Genomic DNA, 24,212 nt, shown 5'->3' with positions numbered 1-24,212 from the left:
CGACAATAGGTGACCCGGGTTGGGCACAATGATTTGAGCAATCGAATCTGAATGGAGCCTAAATTCTATGCATGCGAATCTAGTGATGACTAGTGACTTTTGCGAGTCCTAAAATTATGAGCTCTTTGCCACAACGAGCTAATCTATCAATAAGAATTCTGAATGGTTCCAATACTATTCTCCACTGTGGAAAGCTGCAAATCTCGATTAGTCGTATCGTACTATCCAAAACATGTAGCACGAAGTTACCATGTTCAGGAAAATAGTTTAACTGTTAAGTAGTGATCAACCCTCTGCTTTTTCAAAAAGAGTTATTGAATTGGTGTGGTTAAAATGCTCCATTGTCTTTAATGTGACGTGGAATTGATTATATATTCATTCTGTTCGCAAAAAGGTGCCTATTAGGACTTTCCACATCATTGATATTGTGCTGATGAAACAATGAGTGATACTGAAATACTCGTCTCGACGCCTATTAATCGATTCAGAGCTGAATCAATCATGTATCGATTTTAGCCAGACCTAGCTTCAATGGTTCAGTATGCAGTTCGGTATGTTTCGATACTAACAGTATCGAAAACGTCATGGACGATTTTTCATGCGATGTCACGTTTTTTTCTGATACCCGCGTTATACTGACCTATAACCTTTATATAGTCATTCATGGGTATGTTAAAACATGTTTTACGACATTGTGAAATGATGGGCATAGTAGTCATGGATCGCTCTTATACAAAAATTAAGTTACCGTGCTTCCAGTGACTCCGAAGAAAATTTTCAAAATCACCCAAGGGAGTAAACAAGCCTCCTCAAAAGGGAATAGGAAATTTCGACCAAATATCGGGAGCAAAATAAAAAATGGGACAAGTCTTCATCCTCGCAAGTGCCAAATACACCGAAATTTTCGGGCTGTAACTTGATAAAATTCATGATCCGTCCTACTGCAAATGCAAAAGACCTAATTCGAATATGATGACATCTTCATGGGGATCTCTGATTGGCGGTGATCTTAGGAAGCGCATCTTGGTGTAGGTTTATTCTGTATACTGAGGAAGTGCTGAGTTTTGATCACGTGTCGTTCCCAAAACCGCATGAGTGATTTGCTTCATGAATCGAGTATTACGCTCCGAGTTCAATTGAGTATCCAAATACAACCCATTCTGACGTCATACCAGTATGAAAAATGTGGAAAGTTGAAATATGATACATTTGATCCTATACCACAAAGATTACAATACCAGAGATATTCATAAAATTAGAGACAATGCCTATTTCATTGCACTTTATGACAATGCTGTGCGTATTAGATTCAGATTTCACAGACGTGTCATTTCCACTAGCGTACATACTGCATGCATAGCTTTATACCACGCGGTCAGTTTGTAGCATTTCAAACTTCAGAGTACGTATGGAGCCGCATGAAAACACTTGAGTAGGCTACTTATAACAAAAATTTAAAGTTAGCTATTATCCTACCTCTGGATCTCACCACCCAGCTAATTCAAAAGCATGCACAATGCACATGGACTTCTATAGATTCTATTCTATTAAATTTTGTCGAAATTTACTCTGCAAGAATGTTCTTTGTCGGTTTTTAGAAGCGGCCTTAGACGGCTTTAGACATAACTAATACCCCTAATTTTAGCAATCATATACCGGAATTGTGACATATTTAGAGGACAATCAGGGCCGTAAGAAGGCTATCTTGGAGCTGCATGCGGTTTCAAGAGCCGCAGTTGGAAATCAGTGGTTTAAAGGCTAGCGCAATGGAATATAATACCGAGAGTATAATTTTTGTTGATAAATTAGCTCTTGTGACAAGGAGCACATCATTTCGACTGTAGAAAGGGTCATCACTTACTATTCGACTCGAATCATTAGTATATTTTGTCAATCCCCCGGAAAGGCTGGCATTTCAGAGGGATCCAAATCCAGAATTATTTACGCTAGTTCTAGGCACTAACTTGTATTATCAAACGTGTGCGTTAGATCCACGATGGTCCCATCGATTCCATAAGTAAGCTCTCCAGTGTCATTCGCTTCGAGTTGCAAAACGAATTCTTTTCCAACCTCAAGAAGTATCTCCGTGATATTGACTAGCCACTCGGGTGGTACATTATCTAAAAAAGCAAATGGGAGGTATCGCTAAATGTCCAACTATGTCTGCGAATCTATAAGTCAATATCCAAGCTTTCTTGGCAGCGGTTCCTTAATTTAATCCTAGTTGTGACTGGAGTCTGACCCATTTTAGCCGTTTGCTGGTAATAACGAGTCGATATCACACTTTGAAGGATAACTTTGTATCGACCATTATAGGTAAAAAAAAACTATCGTCTATTTTCAGGATGTCACAGCATGTTGCAAAGAGTCAGAGCATTAGAATCGGCGACTGGCAGACCTGAAATAATGATATATATGATATATATTTCTTTCAATTTACCGGTGTCCAGACCCAGACATTTTAGTTTAGTTCATAACAATGGCTGTTAATCTGTTCAAATGAATGCTCAGATGTTTTAGAAATGCGTCTCAAGCTAGATGCCATATCTTTCCAACATCGGTTTTATATGTAGGCTATGTAGTATGTATGTATGTATGTATGTATGTATGTATGTATGTATGTATGTATGTATGTATGTATGTATGTATGTATGTATGTATGTATGTATGTATGTATGTATGTATGCATGTATGTATGTATGTATGTATGTATATATAGGGATAGGGGTGCTTCTCAGCAAACTGAGACCTTTCGCATCATGCCATGTTTATTCATGGAGTCTCTAGTGGGCAAAATAACAAAGTCTAACACTGATTGTACTGTTTAAGGACTTTGCAATAGCAAGCTAAACGAAAGTTAGATGCTGTATCTATGTGCGGATTGAGCCAGATGAGCCGTGGGACGAGCGTAGCGATTGCATGATGTAAAAAACTGCTGAATCGTCATTGTTTGATTGTATGTGTCACACAAGCCTGTTTCATGAAGTCCGAATCTATGCTGATGAGCGTTTAGCATACCATTCCCCGTTTGCATTCGGATGAGAAAAGACGATTGTCCACTGGAAGCGACGGCATGATAGGCTTTGTATATATTAGTTTTATCGGTGAAGGTACTAGTTATAAGTTTATCATTATGGGTTCAAAAATTGGACATCGATGAGACTCTAGTCATGAACCACTTTTATTTTGGTATATCCCGAATTCGCAGTGTGATACTAACAATTAAACCGACAGAATTCCAAATGTGCTCTACAGACCATCAGTTTCGACCACCGAAAAGCTACCTTCCGAGATTGACTTATCGCAATATTTTCCTTCTCCAGAAGACATTCCTATCAAATAGTCTTATCTCTGAATCCCGAGGAATCATACGGTGAAATTTCAATTCAAACGCAAGTCTTCAAAGCATTTCATTCGATAGCATTATCTCACTACCTGGCAATACCTTTATCAAGTCAAACTATTAAAATGTTACATTACTATGAAAAAAAAGCATTTGAGAATTATTCTAATAATAAAGCACAAATGATTAATCATCTGCAACAACAGTTCTGCCGCGTGTCATTGGTTCCAGATAATACTAACTTAAATCGGTTTTCGTTTCCTCCAACGCGTCACCAGCGTCCAAAGTGTTTTGTGCCGCAGACTTGTCACCCGTTATCAGAAACGTTCTCAGGCACGAAAGGTCGTACAAGCCGGATTTCTGTATATGAAGCAACGTAAGAATGAGGTCGTAAAGTACATATTCAAGGTTACAAAATGGTATGTGGACTAGATCACTAGAGCAGTGGTTCTCCACCTTTTCAGCTTGTAGAATCACATATTTTGTGGACTGATGAACATCAAAAAATCCCAATCAACCTAGACTCTAATTACCACAAATGTATGCGATTCAAAACAAGCAACTCAAAACAAGCAATTTCTGCAACTTAAATTTTTATTGAACACATCAACTCAATATCAACACTCAACAGTTTGGTTTCTTTTTAAAGAAATGCGACCGGTTGTATTAGAAAACTAAGCAGAATTATGTAAAAAGAATTCGTTACTTTGCGACAGTAACATGCAATTTAGCCACATTTTACAGTATAATAGGGGCTAGCGAACAGCAAAGTCGTAGTTCTTCAAAAAGAGACCAACCAATCAGGATCAGATCAGTGGATGCAACTGGACTTCACCCTGCAGTAACTCAGAATCACGCGCAACACATGTAAAGTGGAAAAGATGGTAACGAATTTTTCTTCAAGTTGAAGTTTCCAATATTTGCTTTAGTTTGCATACATTTGTCGTAATTACATTTTTGGTGAATTGTGATTTTTTGAGGTTCACCGGTTTGCATTAAATAGATTAAATAGGACTTGTACAGGGCCCTGTATTGGTACAAGAATTGGCCGGAACCCAAACACTTCTGCGTGTGTGTATGCCAATAAAAAAAATTTGACAATAAAGATATATATTTTGATTAACTCAAAACACTTGGCATCCCCACATAGGCTACCAGAGCAATTAATCCACCCCTCATATCCACATACCAAACACAAGGTGTCTGCTTGATCTAACTGTTCCTCTGACGCCTGCTCCAAAAGGTCGGGCAATGATTTCGGTCTGAAAGTCACATTTCTCATTGTGGACCAGCTTTGGTTGCCAACGTAGGTGAAAAGAGATTCGTTTTTTTCAACAAGCCCTAAAACAAATGAAAATTGCAATTAGCTTGACATATAAAGCTTAAACTCACTTTTTTCGTTTATTCTGACAAGGCGCGTCGTTTGTAGTATTCATGGTTTTGTCGACGAGTATGATCATTTACACCTGGCCAATTTTTCTTCATTTCTATTCCGTTGCTGCCGACTCGTACCGCTTCCTACAGCTATAGGCTGTTATAAGACCCCGCTTACATGGATGATATGACGAGAAGGAGCCTAGATAAACCTCCAACACTTAGGTAGGAATTCTCGAGTCGACCCTGGTCGGATTCGAAACCTCAACCCATTGGCGTTGCAGGTGCGGATTATACCATTACGCAATCTCGCCACACAATTTAGACAAGGAGTATATGTGCAAAATGAAATCAGTCCGACATTACAAGCAAACTCATTTTTTGTATTTTTTTACTCATTTTTTCATTTACTATCACAGAGATTTATGTATGTTAAATCGGTTTGATGTTAAAGCATAATATCGTTTCACTTATTTTCAAATCATTTCAATTTCTCACGATATGGAGTTAATGGTCAAGGATTAGCGGCGTGACGTCATGCAAAAATTAAAGGACTTGCTTATACATTGCAACAAAGAATTTGGGGTACACAACTTCGGAATCACCCGAAAAATAACATCATATTGATGATTTATTCACTAAAAGCTTTTCACTAGACTGTGAATATTGATGGTAACGGCATTTTCATAAGCCCGCGACGTCGTTGCAACAAGCTATTAAATAATCATGATCAATGGGTAAAACTAACACCTTTGATTACATGCAACAATATTGACCTTGTGGCCACAAAATAGTACATACTTTCGAGTTCATTCCGACTGTTTTGCTGATGAGTGCTAGATGTTATCATCCCTAGCCATAGTATATAAGCAGGTTTGCCAGTAAGGCGTAAAATAGGACAACAGAAACACTTTTCCAATGTTTTTAGGTGTTGATTTGATTTGAAAATCGGCGATACACTTTTCTTTCAAGCTTCGTTCGATAAGATGCAATTTCCTGTCAAATCGCCACAAAACCCGTATTTTCCGCTTGCTAATTCCTTTTATCGGAGTTAGCCTTACCAGAATTATAAAACATATGTGCAATGCTATTCAGAAAAATTTAAAAACCACTTGGGAGCATGGATTCGCAACCTGTAGGCCATTGTCGCGACGTAGCACAACAGTAAGCTGCGAAGTGTAAGCCACGGGAGTAGCTTTAAATTCCTTGTCAAATCGCCACAAAAAACTTTACAGCACAACAGTGCACTGCGACATGTATGCCACGGGAGTAGCTTTACATTATGATGACACAAGTCAAAATCGGGACAATTCCGAGAAATCAGCACAATGTCGTTTTATCAGAAATTGCCCTTCAAAATGAGGACAAGTCTAACAAATCTGAACTGTACGACCACCCTGTATATAAGGCTTTTTATCTTTCAGTAAGTAGTAGTATTATAATCGAAATCTGAAAGAATTCGATTTATCGGGGATTGGGACTTCAAAACCATTCAACAAAACTAGTTTCTCAGTCTCTTACAAATATGCTATGCCAACTGTGACTGCCTGTAACTGAAAAATGTAACCGCAAAGATTCCTCAGCGGCCATCCCATTATTGTTCACTAAAGTAGTAATGAGAATCTCACATGACTGGCCAAAGTCAAAAACTCTGTCTTCTAGGATGGTCTCATTGGTGAAATATTTGTTCATTCTCGTTTCCCTTGTATCGACAGGACTTGGATACGGATTGAATCGAAGAGAGTCCAGGTCTAACACTGTTCCGTTTCTCATTTCAAAATCGTTTACACCATCGCCGTCGTAAAGTCCTGAAAGAAAACATTAGATTTACGAAATAATTTTAGGGTGAATATCACTCCAAAATCATAATTCAATGTCCGTTTTTCTTTAGTGCACCACACTGCGCCAATTACAGGCTATTCCTACTGAAAGGGGATATCATTTTTATCGTAAATGAATGTGGCACACAGGGAAGAATTGAATAATTTTACGCTACTGCGTCGCATGCTGATATACCCACATACCTAAATCAAGAACTTCTTTTGGAGTCAAAAATAGTACATTCAATGAGCTCTCATGTTTGGCATGACATTGACTGTAAGAATAACCACAGAAAAGAATCGATGACCGCTCAGTGCTCACCATATAAGCCTTTCAAGTCTCCGAAAGTATCAGGTTGCGAAGAAATTATCACCGTGAGAAGTTTCGGAGTGGGCGTGATTGTAATGGTGTATGAATTCTTCGTCGAGACTTGCACGGAGTTGTTAGCCAGTTCGATCTGTAAGTCGCCGAGATCAATACCAGTACCTGTGAAATGCAAACAGGACAGGAGAAAGTGATTCTTTGAGTTGATACATCCATGAAGCAACATTGCATGTAACAGTCACTTCAGGTAAAGGGACCTTGCACTTGAGAGGGTACATCTCAATCAGACTCGAGGCTGCCACTGCAGATTTGGAAAAATTGAACATTTTAAACTTTACCAAATGAGATTAGAACTACAATTATACCTACACCGTTTTTTTTCATATTAGAATATAATTAAAATAAGAGCCACACAGTTTTTGCATTATGAATAGAATTAGAATTACTGAATTCGCAAAACTTTGAAATTGAATCAAGTTCAGATCATATCATATCTGAGAAGAGTTCATTCTGATAAGAATCAGAATGACTCGGTCCGCATAACACAGTTCTACTGCAGAATCTTCAGGAAAAATGGAAATTAGACTAGAATTAAAGTTAGAGCATACAAACAAAACCAAAGGTGATATTTCAATTTCTTTAAAATTATATACAAAAAAATCAAAAGTCTTCATAGGCAAAACAAAAGTTACAGCAGTACACGAGAAAGCATTCTCACCGTTACTCAGCAACTCGATGGCATCATCGTTGATCCTTCGCATACCAAGAAAGATTGACAAGTTCAGCAAGTCGTACTTGCCGTTGACTTTGCCCAAATAGAATCCCAAGGATTCAACACCTGACCGCGAAAGTTAATGAGTTACAGAAACACGACAAGCACCCGTACAGCTGAGAATAACGCCACAAAAAATCTACAGCTGTGGATAAAACAAGTCGGTACCCATAGCGTGCCCCACAGCGATACATAGCATCGTACAAACTACCAATCTGGTAAGTTGATGGTTGACTACTACTGCTTTATTGTGTAGTTCTAGTTCTAGTTGCGAATTTAAACGATTGTCATCGTTTGGCGTCAATCGTGATGCCGATATTCTGATGTGCGATGTTCTTGCAGCTGTTGCTACATCAGAGTCATCACTACTAACAGTTGCGTCGCCAGTGCGTGAATTTTGGGGTCGATCCGATTACGATGGAATTTCATGTTGCTTCGAAATTGAATCGATTTAGTTGCGTTTCAGTTACTTTTGACGGCCATTAGTTCAAGTGCGAGTTTTGATAAGTGAGTGGTTCAAGTTCTAGATGCGCATTTTGAAAATCCAGTAGGTCTTCTACAAGTCTTTGAAGACATTCTTGCAGACACAGAACTTCAATATACAGTTGAAGCCGGTCAATCGGAAATATTCGTGTTTATTTTCACATGAATGTATCATTATTCAATTGTATTTTGAAGCTCCGTACCTCCAAAAGTATCTTCAAATTTTTCGCACACCACAAAATATTCACCAATGGTCTGAACTCTGACAATGCGGGAAGAGTGACTTCCGCTACTTTGAAAATATAGAAAGTGTTCGCATGTAATGAGAAAGTACAAACCCGTGTCGGTTCCCCCAATCGCAAACGCCGTAAGGACACTGCCTTCTATGAGAGTGCCGTTGACATCTGTGCTTTGCGATAATCTACCCTGAAGTAGAAACACATTTGTCAATAACTAGGCCTACTTCACTGCGAAGTAGATTACTATACTAGAAGTTTCAAAAAGCGGATTTCGTCAATTACACAAATATTCCAAGCCGGGGGTTCCTAAACTGTTTATCGTGGCGACCCAAAATAACTACTTGAAAATGTTTGGCGAATCCACCTCTCAATTTGGTGTGCTGCTTATCGAAAACCGGTCAGCATCTTCGCCAAAATCGATTCACAGCATATGTAGAAAGCTGGGGAAGATGTATGCAGTAACAGCATTTATGGAATTATAAATCGTCAACCTCCAACTATCATGGTATAGGTATTCTGGAAATATTTCTGTATATAGCCAATTGAAGTAGTCAAGCAGTACTAAGTTAAATTCTGTGTCACGTGAAGTATGGAAAACGTGAGTGTGTATAGGTCTGTTACACTGTTAATACATAGCACCACAGGTCACTTGAAGTTTTCCTGGAATGCAGAATTACCGTCCTATTGATTTCTATGCTCCCGACACTTTGATCTTCATTGTGATGGCGGTATGGCCAGCCACCAACCATACTTTATATTAGGTGGCGCTTTAGAACTACGCTTCCACTGATCAGATAGCTTGTTTGCGGGACTCGCATTCATCCGAGGTCTTTTTTTCTTTTACGTTGAAAATAAACTAAAATTTTTGGAAATTGGCCACCAATAACATATGTTTAATTTAATGACATTCGAGTAATAGTTTTTGGCAGTTCATTTTTGCCTTCGCGACCATAATGGGCTCGTTTACCAATTAGTTACCCCTAGTCCGGGAACGCCCGCTTTAAGCGGCTAATCAGAGGTAGTTACTGTCGAAATCGCAAGATGTACATTGTACATTGGCGACTAACTCAAAATGAGAAATGTCACTACGAATCAGTGGAATTGTCGATTATATATTCAGTTACCATGAGACAGACGCCATTTCACGCAATGTCAATATCCCGCATGAAAGTGATGCGAACTTGTCCCCACCCTCCTTACAACTTTCACAATAAAAAGCATAAAATCTGTGAGGTTTCGACTAAATACATTCTGGAGTAGAAGTAATCTACAAATAACCTATTTGAAAGTATGTAAACCTACTTGAGTACTCACAAAATGTAGAAGTACTTTATTATGGAACACATCGGTAAATAAATTAAAGGCACATCTTTACCTGCATCATCGTATTACTTCCCATTCCAAAAATGTATTCGCCCAGTCCCGAAAACAGATAGTCGTTGCCGTCCAGTGTTGAAAGTAATGGTTCCCCTCTCGACTGACAGACTGCAATAGCAATGGTTTGGTCGAATCAAAATCACATACTCTTTGGCGCAGGCTGTCACAGTGGTTACGGTCACTACTTAAATGAGAAGTGGGCTGCAGTAAATTTCAACTTGACTTTCAGTCGAGAAATTGATTTTCGAGCGATAATATGCCCCGAGTGAAATTTTCAATAGTCCTGTCGTGTCAGTCGAAAATATTCCACCATTGATTTCATAGTAACCTAAAGCATACCAAAAGCAAACTTCTTCCTTCAGTACATTTCAGGCCTTTGATTTTCGACTTACACTGGAACTGCTTTATACGTGTCTTATAATTTGCTACTTCTACTAGTAATTGAATGGAAATTTACATCGTTACTTCCGCTAGAGCAGTGGTTCTCTACCGGGGGTCCACCAAGCATTTTGAGGGGGTCCACGAAACCTTCACATTTGCAAAACGTTTGATAACCTAATTTGTATTTTTTAATTAGATAATTCACGAGCAGTTTCGCTTCATAACTGTTAAAACTTCAGGACTCACATAAATAGAAGGGCCGTCTAAGATGAAATATTATGCCATGTAAATTCATTTAATTGCCAAATTGCCAACAAACGACTGATACAAACATATTGCTGTTTTGACGGGTCTTGTTGGGGTTTTGAAAAACATTGTTTGCAGAGATTGTAGCAACGCTTGGTAATGACTGCACGTGAATGGTGGCGAGATAACGTAGTAGTATAATCCACAGCTGGGACACCAATGGAAACAAAGCCATGTCTCGCTAATGTTCATAGTCATAAATGTATGTAGAGCCGAACAGGACAAGTAGTTTGATGTCCATCTTTCTCAATTTGACAAACTTGTATTCATTCTGCGATGCATAAAATTCGTCAATACTTTCATAACAGAATTTCACTTTCAGGGTAAAGAAACTCTCTACGGTCCTGATCCGGCCGGCGGACCGCACGTTGCCCGTCTCTGATCTATATAGTAGGTTAGGTTGTATGTGAATTTCATGAAAGATCATATTGTTGCTGTTCATCACAAGCTCACAATTAACATTTGCACAAAACATATGATGCTTACGCGATAATTGAGCTCAATTTGAACTAAAACTGGGGGTTCGCGAGGGTCCGTGATGGTCCAGAGCAGGAATGCCCAAAAGATTGAGAATCATTGCACTAGTGTATATGTTGACCAATTTGACCACTTCAGATTATCGCTCATTATGGCATCGAAATCCGCAGTGATTACTACTTACCTAGATGGTGGTACAGAATTTGAACACTTTCAAAAGTACTTTCATAACGCAGGCCACTATTCTTTTCAAAAATCGTGGGATTTTAGACCGATTCAGGGGTAGGCTGTATCAGTACACTGAGTCCAAAAATGCGATTGCTTTTTCTGGATAGACTCTAGTTTCTAATATATGGCTTCTTCCTACATATACCATGAAATTGTCTATGATAGTTAGTAACATATTGTTATATCTAGCGTGGGAGGTAATGAAGGCCTCAGATTAGTTCATAATATCTCCCGTACAGCACCAACATAAGCATTGTTGTTCATGTGCATTGTGCTCCGATAAGGCAGTAGGCCTATAGTTAGTTTTGTCTTGAAGTTCATCAATAAAAGCTGTTTTTTCAGCATTGATATAGCTCATGCTGAGGGAATTGTGCCTGAAACTAAATGGAATTGTGATGCCATTGCATGCCGTTACTTAGATGAAATAGTGTAGTGTGTTCCACATCCAATGTGACCCCTTCAATTAGGACATTATCAGAGCAAAAACTAATGAATGTAATATTATTATTAGTATTTCTTGTGTTAACATAATTTTATCATTCTTACTATACCAGGTACTGTATAAACTAGTTTTTAGATTAAAATAGCTCAATTTTTGGTGGTTGAAAAGTAGGAGGGCTTTTATCATTTAAAGTTTTTCAAAGGGGCCACGGTGCCAATAATGTTGATAGCCTCTGCTTGAAAACGGTTTGAAGACATGATGGGATCTGTGTGTGACTCACATTGCCCTTGGAAGAGATATCCCACAGATGTCACTGCCGGCCGCTTCTCCCTGTACAACGAGCATGTCTCTTCGTTCAGATCATCGCAACACCAACTTCTCGGCCTGACATCATCCTCTGTAACAAATACTCAGATTACCAGCCGTGGCGGGCGGACAAGAACTGATATTTCTCTGACAGGACAAATCAAATATGCAGATTCGGTTCATAATAAATCTAGACTTGGAATTAAATTTTGAAGAAAGCTGTTACGGTATACAATTGAATATTATATTCATATTGAAATTGACTGGACTGTTTTCAGCTGACACTAGTCAAGGATCATTGTCAGCAACTAGTAAATAATTTAAAAACAATTTGAATCTCAACAGTTGTATTACCAAACAAGATGGCACAGGTATAAAAATTTGAATACTCGAGGAAAAAGATTGGATTTCAATAGAACTTTGTATGTTAACAGTCAGATCACCAAGAATGACGTCATAAAAATTAATGCATAAAATATCTGTTGGCATGCACTAAGTTGCCCACCTTGATCATATTCGAAGTTATATTCCTGTGATGTCAATTCTTCACTAACTGCTGAGAACTACACATGACGAGTGACAGCCGAAAATATTCGGGTTTACTTCGATAGGAATATGTTATCCAATGTCCAATGTCCAATGGTAATCGATCAAAAACTCAACTTCGCAATTGTAGTCCAAAATGAAAGCCCGAAAACTTGGCATTTTGGCGCCTTGAAGTTTTTCACCTACTCCGATTTTTGAACCCCATTATCTTGCAAAATGGACCCCAAGAGTGAAAATCACCAAAGTTGAGAACCACTGTCGCAGAGTTAATTTCGATTCAAACGCAAATAGGAATTACCCAGGTATTGTTGAGCTTGATCATAATCTCCGTCGTAAACCGGACTTTGCACGACTTGACCGGCGACTAATAAGTTATCCGGCGAGTAGTCGGCTTCGATCAGTCTCTGCAAAATTTCAAAACGAGGTCACGTTAGAAAACAGACAATGCGAGGTACTGTCGTATCCACCCAACACCACATAACCAAGAATATCGCTTCATTTAGCCAAAATGCGTGGGATCACAACAAAAGCAAAATATGCACTCCTTATTCAGACAAAGGTTCGCAAATCCCATCATTACATAGTGACACAGCATTTTGTTCGTTTTAACACAATGTAAGTCATCGTTACGGTCAAGCAATGGCACACCATGTAGGAAAAATTGACACTAAACTTACATTATTCCGCGCTAGTTACGTAGTTTACTTCATCACAATTGGAACCATTGTGTAGAACAGAATAGATGGATCATTTAATAGATTCGTATCACCAGGAAAATTTGAAACATTCAAATAATCGGTATGGAATGTGTCAGGCATTGCAGCGTGGCTTAATACTGTATTTTGGAGAAGAACTGTAATATTTTATCCCTATATGTGTTTGTTACACAGTAATACATTAAACAGTATTCGTTGACTTGTTTGGTATCGAAATACTGTACCATACAACTAACATCTGCGATTTTTGGGACGAGTGCCAATAACTGCAGTAGGCTATACCGCGGCTGCAATACACTTATTACGCAACAGGGCAGTATCTTTCATACGAGGTCTGTCATCATCCTTCACGTATGGTCATGAAACGAACAATTGGGTTTCCGATTCATTCCGACACTGCTGTTTCGGTCACTATTGACCGAATTAAACGGAGTCAAATGTATTATCGTTTGCACGCGATCGCTGTTTCGCGGATAGTTCAAGTTGCTAGTACACAAGTAGAGTAAAAGTAACACCGCTAATTTATATACCTACTCATCTCAATCACAAGAAGAAATAGCAAATTCCAATACAACTCAAAACTACTCTAAGTGGAGGTGCCTAACAAAAGGTCTAAAAACTACCCGAGTAAGTAGTTTAAAAAGGTAGGCTTGCTCGAGGGGTCACATAATCGGAGGTGGCTTCTTTTGAAATTTCGAAATCTATCTTCGCGACTGATGCAAAATCACAAATAGGTACATTCTTCAAAAGCGTACTCCGTTACCGCGACACGATGTTAATTTCACGCGCTAACTACGACAATATCAATCAAAATTGTGACGGAAATTCATAAAATTACTAGATTATGCTTTCTAAATTCTGGAGTGTGAAAGGTGAGCACTTCACCCAATAAACTGTTCAAGTAGACGTGGAGGTATTCCACAGAAATAATTGTATGGTAATCTACACCAGGCCGATATTCCTTATTTTTGATTCCGTGAGAAGGCAAAAATTACTGGAATAGCCCAGTTAAAATAATGTAGGGGTACTCCGCTACTCGCCGCCACCGTTAGTGGCATAATAATTCGATCGTTAGAGCTACATCTCGAAGTGGAAATTCTACAGCATTACATTGCCCTGGCAAGGAGATGGAATATTATAGAATGAACCTACCCTTTGCTGACCGTAGTTGTAACAGCAGATATGGTTTGATCCGTCATATGCAGCGTAGCCAGCACTTTGAAGACAGTTGGAGGCTGATAAAAATGCAATAATTCGATTGGAAACATCGCAACAGAGGAATGGCATGATACTTTAAAGGTGGGAAGACACCAAGACCAGACCTACTGGTCTCGGGCGTGAAATTACAATAAATGTGACGGTCTGGTACTACTGATGCGGTGAAATTTCAAACCATCACCGTTATCACAGCCACGTAGGATATTAATGTTGACTCACGTGCAAATTGATCAAGTTCGTCACTTGCGTTGAAGTTTGATAGTGGGTGGTACCGAAATGAGAAAAATTCTAAACCCGAAGACAAATATCTAACGGTTATGATCCACACAGGAGTGGAAGGCAAGTATCTATATCCCGAACGCCATGCATTTCTGAAAGTAGGCGGACATACCTGAAAGGTAACAAACATATTCAATTTATCGATTCGTACTCAGAGGCGACCCGTTTTCTCTAATCACGAGGGCTGGTCGCAATGCTTTGAATACTCAAATCTTAATCGAGTGTTAAGTCTATTGATTCGAGTCCAGTATTGAAAGATGATTGTTTCATGTACTTGAATTATACCCGCCTTGCCACTAAGAATTACGGAAATACTTCGTAAGGACAGACGGCTCCAACCAGAAATGAAGATAAGTAGTACAATTCCAACATTATGTGCGAAAACACCTAATTTACATACAGGAGGGCAAGTTTTTGTCAAGGTTAAGATTTAGGGTAAAAATGTCAAGATTTTGATTTTTGATGCCAAAATCTTCCTGCCCAACTGATCAGCCCGCAGAATTGTCACGAAGTCCCATGAAGTAAGTATAGTCCAAAAACATGTATATCATTTTAATCAGTTGCAGAACTGAAATAATTTTCGTCGTGGTCACAACAAAGAAAAACAAATTGAACCTTCCACATGATCCATCATCATATGACGTCATAATGAGTGATTCTCGAATATTCTACTCTACTTGAAGCCTGATGTTTGATTCGGGATCGAATCACTCCATAACCGGATTTTTCCCAATCCTGAAACTGGGTTATCAACATTCGATACTACGATGTTGCCAAGGTTGGAAGGAAGCATCAAAACTATATTTTTCGTTAATAAAATACCTCTCGATGCGAAATGCGTATATTTTCAATACTCGAAAGCAACGACTTTCTATACTCGACTAGAATTATTACAATCGATACTCTGTTCGTATTAAAGAACTTGCCCAGCTGTACTGACCACTTCTAGAGACTATGGACCAGGAAGCCTGGTTTAAGCACCGATTTCAAGTTCTTACGTTTGAACTTCGCAGTTCCGTTGCTTGTCTGTTCCATGCAAGACAATCTGGATTCCAAACTATCGAGGCTTGTCCAATCGCGAACACCCATCTGCCGGTTTTCCCTGTATACACACATCGACTCAAATATGAATCATTACTTATGACAAGGGCGAGTTTTCTTGACATGTCGCAACCTGCATTTCATTTTTATCGTAGATTTTGCACTGTCGGTGAACTTATCATTTGACATTTTACAGCTTGTAGCCAACTTTATAGGCCTACCGCTGTTGACGGCCCATTGTCTGTTCATTGCGAAGCATGAACATTGAAATGAAACAAGTGGGTTGACATGGTGTTATGCTCAGCTCAAGGTACCGCAATATCCTAACTGAAACAAGACTGCGTGGACATTGCATGGTTCTTATGTCAAGAAGCGCACAAGGAAAATTTTTGATGTAGACACCATTGTCAGAATGAGGCAACGCGGTGTGTCACCAGCAGTGTACTCACAACTTCAGTGTTGTCAGCCAACACCTGTTGCTGTTGAACGTTCTTTCTCCATTCTTTGAAAGCTACTTAAGGAGTAAGGACAGACACTTTCTACCCGAGAATGTAGGAAAGTATCTTTCGTTGTACTACAACAAATTTTTATTATTTCTACCGTAATACGTGATGTAACTACTGGAATTCTCCATAGGGCCGGATTTCGTTAAAGTGAAGTTTTTTCATTAAAACATTTGCCAGTATTTGAGTCTAAAAACTTTTTTCGGGACAAATTACTTCGTGAGGACAAACAGTTCGACCAGAAATGAAGATAAGGAGCACAATTCTAAGATTTTGTGCAAAAACACCTAATTTGCATACGTTAGGTCAAAAGTCGGTCAAAATTACGTTTCTTAAGGTCAAAAAATGTCAACACTTTGATTTTTTAGGTCAAATCTTCAGTTTTTAGGTAAAAATTCGCCCTACTTATGACAGGTAGGAACCATGACGCAGGGGCTATTCTTATCTATCTATCTTGGATAATCACACACACAAAGGCGATGCTAACCAATCCGAAAATTACTTCCCACTTCACAAAAGACAATGCATAAAACAGAAGATGTTTTGCGGAAAAAACTGTCAAGCAGAAGCGAAATTGGTCTGTCTACTCCAAGGGGTGGTTTTATGCCTGATCGGTGACGAATAACTCACTGAGGTTTTTCCTCTATCGTGACTCCGGAGTCTCGATAACCTTGGTTGTTGAGTAGCGCAAATGATTTAATGGGCACAGTTCTGTGGCTTACCAGAGTTGGTATCCAAGTCCGGTCTCTCACGAATCTGCATGCCGGTTTCGGTGTAACTTGTCACGGTATCGGTCCATCCCATCAGTGGCGGGCTGTTTTTCCTTTGATAATGCCGCGCGTCCATGTAACCGACTCGAAAGTTGAAAACCGAGTACGTCACGTTGCCGTCGGTGGCCAATATCATTTGGAAGTTATCCGTCTGCGTGAAAATGAGTTAATTGGATGTGGTTAGTAAGGACGTACTTCTGCTGTTTCAGAGTAGGCCAGCTCTGAGGGGGCAATCAATAGTAAATATTCTTTAGATTATGTTATCATATGCCTCAAGATACATACACAATTGGCAATGCAATGTAATGAACAGATAGGGGATGTCGAAACGACCAGTTGCAGTCTCTTAATTCGGCAACCACATCGGCCTACTGCCCGATGTCACAGTTTTCTTCGATGTTAATCTGTCTCTGTCTGCCCTTTTGGACGCTATTTCTTGCTTCATCCTTCTTTGTTCATAGTTCACTGGGCGATTTTTGTCGTTGTGGGATTAATGACACGGGTGTCAAGGAGCCCAGAATAACCTTAGATTGCGGTTTAATAAATCTCAAAATAAGATATGAAATACTTACCTTGTCCGAGTTGTCGCTAGACGCACCCACGCGGGCCCTTCGGTTGGTCCAAGTAACGACCAATGCTCCGATAGCATTGAAATCAGTCTTCACATCACTACTGGAGTTCTTCAAAATGTTTGTTATCGTCAGCAGCTTATTTCTGCCATTTTCTGAAATGACAAAGGAAATATCAACGCAAATACCAGCCCACTGACATTATTAAGAAATTAGAAAGAACGCATTTGAAACTTCAACAAGCCAAGTCCGATGTTCCATACATTATTAACAGAGAGAGATCAATTTCACAGTATCTTTGCGGGAAAATCATGAATAAACAACCACATGTGATCAAAGAAATAATGCATTGCTACCCTAGTAGGCCTAGAAGTATATTAACCATTTCGAAGTTAGTGAAAAAGTTAGTTCTCTGGGTCTAGCTTAGTCTAGAAACTGAAAATTGTTAAGTAGAATTAGAATGCACATAACCACTTGTGTACAAGGATGCAAAACTAACATGAGTTCTACGAAAAGGTGGAAAAACTTCGTTGCATACCACCATCTGGGAGTACTCGATTCGGTTTAGCCTAGTTCAGGGGCGGGCAACATACGGCCCGCGACGCGATTTTATCCGCTCCGCGGGCGGTTTCCTGTCTTACATGATATTGTGGCCATAGCGGCGCCAGTCTGCCATGATATCCCACTACTTGCTAACTACGTAACATTTTAGTGACTATATGTTATTATACGCGTGTGTGCGCAGCGTACGATTGTGGAGAGAGAGAGAGAATCTTTATTCGTATACATTACTCATCAACATTACACTACAAAAATTTAACAGTGAAATGCGACATGCAAGGTAGACGGGAGGCTCGATATGACAAAGTCTTCAGAGCCGAGCCACCCAGGACAGGAGCAATTTTCACAGTTGATAACTAATAAACAAAAACAAAATTAAGTAACGAACGAAAAGAAAAATAACACACAGTATCATGGACCAATTCGAAATACAATGCAAATACAATTTAGCCGTAGTTAGAGATAAGGGAATGAAAACATTGTTTTTTAAATGCACAAGAGTCTAAATTGCGGAGATTAGGTGGCAGCTTGTTCCAAACATTGACACCAATAAAACTGATCGAATTTTGTACTAGACTGGTAGAGTGGTGTTGCACAGACAGAGACAAGTTAGAAGAAAATCTGGTATGATGTTGGTGGGTATCTGAAGGTATCTTGAACAGATTATCCAAATATAGTGGCAGTTCGCCCTGATGATAGCTATGCATAAATTTCATAACCTCAAATTTGAAAATGTCTTCCACTTTCAATATTCCAACGCTTCGATACATGCTATTACAATTTTAATATCTAGATTTGCGACAGAGAATTCGTATGGCTCAGTTTTGCAAGACTTGCAATTTCTGCAGATGTTTTTTTTGGCAGCAGGTCCCCAAACTAGGGTCCCATATACGAGATAGCGGTGAATTAAGGCATAGTAGACTGATCTGAGAGTTTGATGAGGTATTAAATTTTTAAGGCGATAGAGAGCCCCGACACCACGCCAGATTTTAGTTTTTATATTGTTGATATGATCAGACCATCCGAGTTTATCATCAATGATAATGCCAAGATTTTTACCAGATTTATGTGTACCAAGACGCGTAAGTTCGTCCATGCGAGAATGTTGTTTGTGGTGATCGCTGTATTTGACGACTACAGTGTTAATTTACACCCGACCGATTTTTATTATTTGTGATTCCGCAACCGCCGACTTATAGCACGGCACACTGCTAGGCATTTGTGAGACACCGCTTATGCGAATAAGATGGCGAGGTGGAGCCTAGATAAACCTTCAAGTCTTTGGTAGGAATACTGGAGTCGACATCGGTCCGACTCGCACCCATAACCCATTGGTGCTCTATGGTGTGGACACAAGCAGATCTCATGGCTCATTGACATTGGTCTACGTCAGACTTTTCATTTGGTCAAAGACAATCTGACGGTAATTTTTGACCGGCTTGCCGAGCATTAAATTTGATAAAATGAGTATCCATCGAAAGCTACCTTGGTACTGATTTCGAAAATATAAATATTATTCTTCTTGTGGTCCTGGACTACTCAGAATCAGCCTCGAATGTGGCATTGTAACGGAGTTTGGTATTATGACTCAATTATATGCCATCTGAGCAGCTCAGGAGCAATTTCGTAAGAGAGTGAGAGTGAGTGCTCAATCGGTTGCGCAGCAATGGCTAATACGCTTGCGGTTTACGCTGTTTCTCACCAGCTTCCAGACGGCATGGTTGCTTCACAATACCAAACTCAATTAAAATGCAACATTCGAGGCTGGTTTTGGGGGGTTCCAGGACAACGAGAAAAATAAAATTTATATTTTCGCAATCAGTAGCACGGTATAGCTTTCGATTGATACCAATTAAATGAAATTTAATGCTTGCCAAGCGAGTTGAAAATTACCGTCAAATTGCCTTCGACCAAATGGAAAGTGAGACGTAGAACAATTTTAAAGGGCTTGTGTCCACACCAAATAGGACACTATGATTGCAGCGTGTGTTGATTGATCAAAGAGAAGCAGGCATGGCGACGCCTCTACGACAATGCCGTTCTCCAATCAACATTGAATAGTATATTCATATTGAAATGAGCCCGAATATTTTTGGCTGACACTCGTCAGGGGTAATCGTCAGCAACTAATAGAGAATTCGAAAGAACAGCGTATATGAAAAATCGTAACACAAAATATGAAGTCACCAGCACGAGATGTCGAATATGAGAGCGTTCAATGTACTATTTTTATATGATACACGACCTCTTTTTGTTGACACAGCCTTGGCTGGTGGATTTTGATAAAAGTCGACTCCAAGGCACACAAATGAAAGTGTGAGCGACCCTTTCCGAGTATGCGAAATCTGTCGTCTCGATAATTTTTCGCACAGGCAAGATTATCCGACAAGTGTTTGCCATTTGCAGAATTTATGGCCTTTGATTGTTCCGCATCAATCTTGAGCGGATGAGTTAAGGGTGAGCTTTTCACCCAGCGTGTTCTAATGAATCTAGGGACACGCTGATTTATGCTTTCCTACAAGCGCTTTGACGTTCTTCCCGCGTAGCCACAATCACAGTGACACTTAAATTCGTAAACTACATTGCTTTGCTGAAGTGCGGGTAGCACGTCTTTACGTGTTGCAGGGAGCAGCTGCGTTGTCGTGAAAATCACGTTGGTCTTCACTGTGTCGTAACACTTATTGACCGCTGAAATCAATTGCTTTTCAAAGCGGGCAGAAATAGGCCCTATCCAAGGTAGATGGATGTAAACATCTTCGGTTGTTCGTTCGGTAGGCTCTGTTGACTTTTCTGCATTGAAATGCGTTACTTTCCTCTCTATGCCGCTGTTGATGACATGTTCAGGGTAACCGTTATCAAGTAAGATTTTCCGGATATTGTCAAGTTCTGAGCTCAGTTTATTACCCGAACATCCACATTGGCGAGAAGTGGATTTGAAGTGACATTGCTGTCGTTGAAATACATTAATTAAATACGATTTATTTGTTGTCATGTGGATGAATGGGCGAATAATGCATCGATTCCGCAATCCGGCCCGCCAAGTACTTAATTTTCCCATATCCGGCCCGCCGACTGGAGAAGTTGACCGCCCCTGGCCTAGTTTGTCTACTTCCTAGAGTGGTTATTACTTCATACTGCTTTCATATCTTCTAATCAGTTCTTGAAGCAAAGCTACTTACTTTCTACATGAGTTTTTGTTGAGTAGAAAGTAGTTTTAGGGCTGGGTTGAATTGCTTTCGTGCTTTAAATTATCATTGCAGCTGGACGGAAGTGTCCCCGTCCCTTCTCATTTCTACTCAATAAACAAGTGGAAGTAGACATTTACAGGATATGTCAAAACTACTCCAAGTGGACGTAAAAAATAAAGATCTGATATGCACTAAAGCAGTGGTTCCGAACCTTTTTCCTCCCGCGTACCATTTCGAGGTTTCAGGCAGTGCTCGCGTACCACCTACAGAAATTACGCTCGCCGAGGGCGTTCAAAAATGTTTCCACCTGATTGCGCTGCCTTCCGCAGAAAATAAACTGCCCAATTAAGGTGCAGTAGCCTATATGCTTTCCGTATTGGATTCATTTGGAATTCTTGTGGTCGATCACATTAAAACGGAATTTGGTTAGGTGAGAATCCAAATGTTTTACGACTAGATCTCTTCGCCGTAGGCCAGGGGTGGCCAACCTTTTTGCCATTCGCGGCCGCATTTCAACTATACTCATGTAGCCCACTGCCACATTCCAGGGCATCGTCGTAATTAGCTAGGCCTATTGGCGGACACCAAATGCCCACGTTAGAATGTCTATTTCTGGTGAATTCCGGACTAATCTACTTAATCATAGGCTTGTTATACGTACCGAAATCGCGAGTGATCTCTGGTGATGTTATGGGACGGCAGACGTTTCCGCGCGAAGCGCGAAATTTCTTTCAGTTTTACTATTGAATTTCGTGATTAATATTAGTAGTCTTACTAATATCAAACATTTGTCCTTTCTCAGCCCATGGATGTGGTCAGATTCACCGGTAGAGTTGATGGAGGGGGTGATTTCGAAAATTTAGGTTAAGTTATAAATAATGATGCATCTTCGGGTGGGCCAATTGTTATTAGTCACTTTGCTGCATGCTGTTATTTCTTGACCTCCCATCAGGATTGTTGGTATAGTGAGGTGTACACGATTCCGAGTTGGTATTTCTATATGGAGCACATCATTTTCCTCTACACTTCGAATCTGAAATGTGGGGCTCTAATTCCGAAGGGTCCTACTATATCAAAATCGAAAAATAAAGACACATTGAATAACGCGCAGCGTGAAGAAAATTTCAAGATAATAAAATTCCATCAAGAAATTGGGATTTAATTCGTAAATTCAAATTGTATGTCGGCGGCCGCCAACACATATATGCTAATTAAATTACGTGTCCAAAGCCGTACAAATTACCTTCTTTGGCCGCAGAGTGGCCACCCCTGCCGTAGGCCGTCATTGGTGGGATTGTCCCTACCCACGACGAAGACGATGGCTTCAAAAAACTTAAAGTCAACCCCTCCTGAGCTAATACCACCCTTCGGTCGAAAAAAAGCAGCATCTACTCGCGTACCACCTGGAAGACCTTCGCGTACCACAGGTTGGGAACCACTGCACTAAAGTAACTTAAAAAAATTAGATTTGTTACTTTCGAAATTGCATGATCACGACAAAACAAAACGACTGACGACACTGCAAATAGGTCAGCGTTCAAAGATATTTACTGGGAGCAAGATACATGGGTAATTTTACACGCTTGTTGTCATAGTTTCACTCCATAAAGTTGTGAAAACCAATCCAAAAACTACTGTCTATTTTGCGAAAACCAAATCGTGAAAATTCAGTATTGCTGCCTTAATTATTGATAGTAGAAGTGGAGTAAGAATAAGTAAAACCAATATAATTACTGCGAAAAAGTAGAGGTACTTCGGGGCCACCAGCCACGAAAAAAATTCACATAAATTGCCAACCATTCTACCTGACTGAAAATCGTACTGCGCCACGTAGGTACCGCTATCGAAATAGTAGTCTCCAAGGAAGGCGCAGACAACCGCCAGATCTGTGAACCTTGGCTTGATCGGACTCAACTTTCCTCCCTCGGTGAAGCTCTTGTACACCCTGTGTATTGTGGGGCCCTTCTCCAGAATGATGACGCCGTCTTGTTGAAGAATAAACCTGAGCAACGCGCAGACTCGTGTTATTACAATTCAGTGTGAAGAATACAGACACAAGAATCGTTCTGATTTCGTGAAATCTACATTGGCAGTACAAAAGACATTTCCATATTTTGACTGTCCCTCGAGAAATACATTTACCTCTATTTTACCCGTTTGTCAGTTCATTTCCTTTATTACCTTTTGCCAGTGTGGAAAATAATTTCATTTGCAAATTATATCACCACCATTTTGACGCGGTACTTTCAATGAAGTTGACTAATTGCGAGCTAATCAGCGTCATATCTTTTTTTAATTAAATGGCGATGCCATTATCGAAACTCAATCACGGGCCCGTATCAAGACACAAACGCATTGAAAAAGCATCACCTTTCAATAGGTATGGCTGGAACATGATTGTTTTTGTAATGTCAATGGGACGAAATTTGCCACCGTAAATACCCTATTATTTCCAAAAATAGTTGAAGTTTTATTTTGGTGTAACTCGGCTTTTACTAGTAGCATCTTAGCTAAATTTGGCGGTACAGCGTTTTTTCAGGGTATCTGACGAGTTGATAAGTGAATCGCATAAATTTGGAGAAAAGTTTTCTGGATTACACTACATGTCAGTAACGATATAGTTCTACCATTGCCGCTAAATTTGCCAGGTTGTTCCATCGGAGAGCTGTTGACTGAAAAGGAATCCCCGAGTTGGCTTGCGATGACATTGAGTTGAATCGATGAATTTGGCACATGAGTCACGGCAGCTCAATGTACATTTGAAAAAATATAAAAGTTTTCACTTGCGGCTACGTTTGCGATGAATTTGGCATCATAGCCCCCTGCTTAAGGGCTGGATAAGATGTCGTGTTAGGGACAATTTGTATGAAAAGGAAATATTTCAAATAGCCTTTTAATATACTTCTAGTTGAGAAGCAACACAAAATAACACGCTTTCAAATGAACCT

At 39.7% G+C, this 24,212-nt stretch overlaps 1 protein-coding gene across 2 annotated transcripts in view; it reads right to left on the bottom strand.

Moving 5' to 3' along the window:
* Positions 1-24,212, bottom strand: part of LOC145435013 (uncharacterized) — an 85,936-nt gene that overhangs the window by 37,441 nt on the left and 24,283 nt on the right. For both annotated transcript variants that reach the window (XM_080312270.1, XM_080312271.1), the window contains exons 11-26: positions 23,070-23,266; positions 17,519-17,670; positions 16,899-17,097; positions 15,631-15,734; positions 14,573-14,744; positions 14,288-14,370; positions 12,718-12,823; positions 11,848-11,964; positions 9,732-9,841; positions 8,456-8,543; positions 7,581-7,700; positions 6,860-7,024; positions 6,346-6,525; positions 4,533-4,684; positions 3,586-3,703; positions 1,965-2,120 (exon numbers count right to left, since the gene is read on the bottom strand). In XM_080312270.1, coding sequence (XP_080168396.1) covers positions 1,965-2,120; positions 3,586-3,703; positions 4,533-4,684; positions 6,346-6,525; positions 6,860-7,024; positions 7,581-7,700; positions 8,456-8,543; positions 9,732-9,841; positions 11,848-11,964; positions 12,718-12,823; positions 14,288-14,370; positions 14,573-14,744; positions 15,631-15,734; positions 16,899-17,097; positions 17,519-17,670; positions 23,070-23,266 — 2,219 coding nt within the window. The remainder of the gene's footprint in view (positions 1-1,964; positions 2,121-3,585; positions 3,704-4,532; positions 4,685-6,345; positions 6,526-6,859; positions 7,025-7,580; positions 7,701-8,455; positions 8,544-9,731; positions 9,842-11,847; positions 11,965-12,717; positions 12,824-14,287; positions 14,371-14,572; positions 14,745-15,630; positions 15,735-16,898; positions 17,098-17,518; positions 17,671-23,069; positions 23,267-24,212) is intronic.

This window comes from Botryllus schlosseri, chromosome 3 (genome assembly GCF_051294905.1).
Source record: "Botryllus schlosseri isolate E-star chromosome 3, Bs_hap1, whole genome shotgun sequence".
In the NCBI taxonomy this organism is placed as follows: Eukaryota; Metazoa; Chordata; class Ascidiacea; order Stolidobranchia; family Styelidae; genus Botryllus; species Botryllus schlosseri.
Note: the sequence above shows the minus strand (reverse complement) of the source record. Positions and strands in the feature narration are given on the sequence as shown.